Genomic DNA, 5469 nt, shown 5'->3' with positions numbered 1-5469 from the left:
CCTTCAGTCCAGTCTAATTAACCCTCTCCATCACTACCCCTTCCTCAGTCTAATTAACCCTCTCCATCACTACTCCTTCTCAGTCTAATTAACCCTCTCCATCACTACCTCCCTCAGTCAATTAACCCTCTCCATCACTACCCCTCCCATTTCTCAGTCTAATTAACCCTCTCCATCACTACCCCTCCTCAGTCTAATTAACCCTCTCCATCACTACTCCTCCCTCAGTCTAATTAACCCTCTCCATCACTACCCCTCCCTCAGTCTAATTAACCCTCTCCATCACTACCCTCCCTCAGTCTAATTAACCCTCTCCATCACTACCCCTCCCTCAGTCTAATTAACCCTCTCCATCACTCCCCTCCCTCAGTCTAATTAACCCTCTCCATCACTACCCCTTCCTCAGTCCAATTAACCCTCTCCATCACTACCCCTCCCTCAGTCTAATTAACCCTCTCCATCACTCCTCAGTCTCTCAGTCTAATTAACCCTCTCCATCACTACCCTCCCTCAGTCTAATTAACCCTCTCCATCACTACCCCTCCCTCAGTCTAATTAACCCTCTCCATCTACCCCTCCCTCAGTCTAATTAACCCTCTCCATCACTCCCCTCCCTCAGTCTAATTAACCCTCTCCATCACTACCCTCCCTCAGTCTAATTAACCCTCTCCATCTCACTACCCCTTCCCTCAGTCTAATTAACCCTCTCCATCACTACCCCTTCCTCAGTCTAATTAACCCTCTCCATCACTTCCCCTCCTCAGCTTGGGGATCACTACTCCTTCTCAGTCCCCTCTCCATCATACCCCTAGTCTAATTAACCCTGTCCATCACTACCCCTCCCTCAGTCTAATTAAGGGGCAGGGGGGAGGGGTGATTAACCCTGGGACACTCCGCCTCCCTCAGTCTAATTAACTTCCATCACTACCCCCCTCAGTGTGCACTTGTTCTGATCACTCCCCTCCCTCAGTCTAATTAACCCTGTACATTCGTCCTCTCCTCATCAATTAATTCCATCAAAGTCTATAAGATTGTCTGGTTTCCATCACTACCCCCTCCTGCTGATTAACCCTCTCCATCACTCCCCTCCTCAGTCTATCAACCCTCTCCATCATGACCCTGGAGTCTAATTAACCCTCTCCATCACTACCCCTTCCTCAGTCAATCCATCACTACCCCTTCCTCAGATCCCTCTCCATCAGGGGCTTGGGGACACTTGTGCCATATGTTAGGAAGGGAACATGAAATGGAGGGGAGGGGATCACAATTTGGGACTCCGCCTTAGAGGACTTCATCAGTGTGCACTTGTTCTGATTCTCTACTCTATAAGTGTACATCGTTCACTACCCATCATGCATTTCAAAGTATAGGATGGGTTTTAGCCCTGAATGCTGGTATATCAGACCTCATGACTGGAGGGAGTATCCACCAATCCATCCCCTTTAGATCCCTGAAGGGGCGGAGTCCAACTTCACAATCTCCACTCTCCTTGCTCACTCTCTCTCTCCTCTCTCTCTCTCACTCTCTCTCTCTTCTCTCTCTCTTCACTCTCTCTCTCTCTCCTCTCTCTTCTCTCTCTCTCACTCTCTCCTCTCTCCTCACTCACTCACTCACTCTCTCTTCTCTCTCTCTCTCTCACTCTCCTCCCTCACTCTCCTCTCACTCACTCTCAACATACCAAGTCAGGAAAACATTGACACCCGTGGTTTGAAATATCAAAACAGTATCTTTATTTATTTTCCTGGGAGATGATCAACAGTTATGTCCCAATGGGACTCTAACTACAGTCACTAGTCAACGTACAGAGGAGAAACAATCATCACAAATTAAACTGTGTTCGTCCATCAGGGCGTGTGTCAGTAACAGTCTACTATAACCTCGTCAGTGTGTGAGGTGTCAGTAACAGTCTACTATAACCTCGTCAGTGTGTGAGGTGTCTGTAGCGTTCAGAATGTCCTCCAGTAGAGAGGGGTGAGTTCTGGACATGGTCACTACTCTGTGATAACACACTCTGCCTCTCCTCTAGACCCAACGACCACAGCACCTCACACCCTCGCACTACCCTCACACACACTCTTCCCCGTCGACCTATCGCAGGCTTCGGAACCAGCCCCGTCTGTCCTATCAGAATCTCTGTTCTTGTTCGGCCTATCACAACCTACTTCCCTGGACTCTTTAACCCAATCAGATCCTCTCTTCTCCTGTAACTTCCTCGTTACCTCCCGCTCCCAAACCTGACCCCTCAGATCAAAAGTCACCTTGGCAACTGTTGTGTCGTCAGTTGTCATGGCACCTTTCCCTAGCGACCGGGACGGACACACCGCGTCTCGTAGTCGTAGCAACAGACTACAGGCTTTTAAAGCTACAGGTCTGTCGCAATCAAACAGGCCATTGAATAACGCTGTTATAACACCGAGCTCCACCAACCGAGACAGACCACACACTACAGATGTAGTTGGGTGTGTGTGTGTGAGGGGGGTGTGTGTGTCAGTTGGGGTGTGTGTTAGAAGGGGTGAGGGCTGGCTTGGCGTCACAGCGTAGGGATGTGTGAGGTCAGTGTGTGTTAGTAGGTTTGTCCCTCCAGAGCCACCGTAAGGGGAGGAGTTGACCCCAGCTCTGACTCCTGGTGACCTGGTAGTGTTCCTCCATTAGGAGCTCAACCAGCTCCAGGGTGTGAACTTTGACCTCCCAGTCCAGATCAGTGCTGCCCAGCGATAGGACAGAACACAGCGAGGAGGAGGAGGAGGAGGAAGATGATGGGTGTGTCTTTAGCCAGCTGATGAAGTACTGGACCACAGCACGTCTGGGGAAGCCCTCTGAATCCTGAGACAGGATGTCTAGTAACTGACCCAGGGTCTGTTCCTGGAGAGAACACACACAGAAGTAGCACACAACTGAGTAACAGTTAACTGACCCAGGGTCTGCTCCTAGAGAGAACACACACACAGTTTAACTGACCCAGGGTCTGCTCCTGGAGAGAACACACACAGTAACACCAGTTAACTGTACCAGTTAACTGACCCAGGATCTGCTCCTAGAGAGAACACACACAGTAACACCAGTTAACTGTATAACAGTAACACCAGTTAACTGACCCAGGATCTGCTCCTAGAGAGAACACACACAGAGTAACACCAGTTAACTGACCCAGGGTCTGCTCCTAGAGAGAACACACACAGTAACACCAGTTAACTGTAACCCAGTTAACTGACCCAGGGTCTGCTCCTAGAGAGAACACACACAGAGTAACACCAGTTAACTGACCCAGGGTCTGCTCCTAGAGAGAACACACACAGTAACACCAGTTAACTGACCCAGGGTCTGCTCCTAGAAGAACACACACACAGTAACTTAACTGACCCAGGGTCTGCTCCTAGAGAGAACACTGACCCAGGGTCTGCTCCTAGTAACACCAGTTAACTGACCCAGGATCTGCTCCTAGAGAGAACACACACAGAACACCAGTTAACTGACCCAGGATCTGCTCCTAGAGAGAACACACACACACAGAGTAACACCAGTTAACTGACCCAGGGTCTGCTCTAGAGAGAACACACACAGAGTAACACCAGTTAGTGAAGGGTCTGCTCCTAGAGAACACACACACAGGAGTCTGCCCAGGGTCTGCTAGAGAGAACAGTAACACCAGTTAACTGACCCAGGATCTGCTCCTAGAGAGAACACACACACAGAGTAACACCAGTTAACTGACCCAGGGTCTGCTCCCTAGAGAGAACACACACAGTAACACCAGTTAACTGACCCAGGATCTGTTCCTAGAGAGAACACACACAGTAACACCAGTTAACTGACCCAGGGTCTGCTCCTAGAGAGAACACACACAGTAACACCCAGGAGTTAGACACACACAGTGACCCAGGATCTGCTCCTAGAGAGAACACACACAGAGTAACACCAGTTAACTGACCCAGGGTCTGCTCCTAGAGAGAACACACACAGTAACACCAGTTAACTGACCCAGGGTCTGCTCCTAGAGAGAACACACACAGTAACACCAGTTAACTGACCCAGGGTCTGCTCCTAGAGAGAACACACACAGTTAACTGACCCAGGGTAACACCAGTTAACTGACCCAGGATCTGCTCCTAGAGAGAACACACACAGAGTAACAACAGTTAACTGACCCAGGATCTGCTCCTAGAGAGAACACTGAGTAACACCAGTAACTGACCCAGGATCTGCTCTAGAGAGAACACACACAGAGTAACACCAGTTAACTGACCCAGTGGTCTGCTCTAGAGAGAACAAAAGAGTATTTAGGATCTGCTCCTAGCCACACAGAGTAACACCAGTTAACTGACCCAGGATCTGCTTAAAAACACACACAGATGAGAGAGGCCTACACAGTATACAGTGGGGCAAAGAAGTAATCAGCCACCAATTTCATTCTCCCACTTAAAAATATGAGAGGGCCTGTATAGGGTACACTTCAACTATGACAGACAAAATGAGAAAAAAATTCCAGAAAATCACATAGTAGGATTTTTAATGAATTTATTTGCAAATTGTGGTGGAAAATAAGTAACAAAGACTACAGCTGCTATTCATTTCCTTTTACTGTTTGCGATTCACTAATGATTCTTTTTGATTTTTTGAACCGGGATTCAACTACTAAAATGGCGAATCGAATAATTTGATTCGTCAAAATGTATTGTTTTAAAATATTAGAGTTTTATGAATTAAACAAATCTTCATAAAAATATATATTTTTTAAACAAAACAAAAACTCTAATATATAAAACAATACAAATATTTATAAAAAAATATACATATACACAAATATATAATATTTTAAAACAATATATATATATATATATAAAAATGTGAGGCGGGGCATGTGTTATACAGTAAATGAAATGTGTAGGTCAGAGTCTCACCTGTGTCTGGTTCCCTGGCTCCCCCTGCTGGTCACTGAGCGGTAGTGTCCTGGCCAGGGCAGAGATGGCACTAGCCCTCACGTAGCTCTCCTGATCACACAGCGCCTCCAGCAGGATAGGAGTGACGGTGCAGCTTAACGCCTCACACAGCTGGCCGAGGAACTCCAGAGTGGAGTCTCGAACCTCCCAACGCACGTCACACACACGCTTCTTTAGGAGGTCTGGGCAGGGCAGGTCTGTTACACACACACACACACACACGCTTCTTTACACAGGAGGTCTGTTACACACACACACACTTCTTTACATGGGCACTGTTACACACACACACACACACACACACACACACACACACACACACACACACACACACACACACACACACACACACACACACACACACACACACACACACAGATATATTGATGTTGACTCCCTGAACCTGACCAGATATATTGACTCCTTCCTTCAGTGACCAGATATATTGACTCCCTGAACCTTCAGTGACCAGATATATTGACTCCCTGACCAGATATATTGACTCCCTGTACCTTCAGTGACCAGATATATT

The 5469-nt window shown here is 47.5% G+C and overlaps 1 protein-coding gene across 1 annotated transcript; it reads right to left on the bottom strand.

Moving 5' to 3' along the window:
• Nucleotides 1-1706: 1706 nt before the first annotated feature.
• LOC127920257 (BRCA1-associated ATM activator 1-like) lies at nt 1707-5138 on the bottom strand (the record flags this gene model as incomplete). Its single annotated transcript, XM_052504114.1, has 2 exons — nt 1707-2862; nt 4899-5138. Coding segments are annotated over 2 exons (549 nt in total), but the record flags the coding sequence as incomplete, so codon positions are not given.
• Between the last annotated feature and the right edge of the window lie 331 nt (nt 5139-5469).

This window comes from Oncorhynchus keta, unplaced genomic scaffold (genome assembly GCF_023373465.1).
Source record: "Oncorhynchus keta strain PuntledgeMale-10-30-2019 unplaced genomic scaffold, Oket_V2 Un_contig_1871_pilon_pilon, whole genome shotgun sequence".
In the NCBI taxonomy this organism is placed as follows: Eukaryota; Metazoa; Chordata; class Actinopteri; order Salmoniformes; family Salmonidae; genus Oncorhynchus; species Oncorhynchus keta.
The sequence above is the reverse complement of the archived record's forward strand: the minus strand, read 5'-3'. Positions and strand labels throughout refer to the sequence as shown.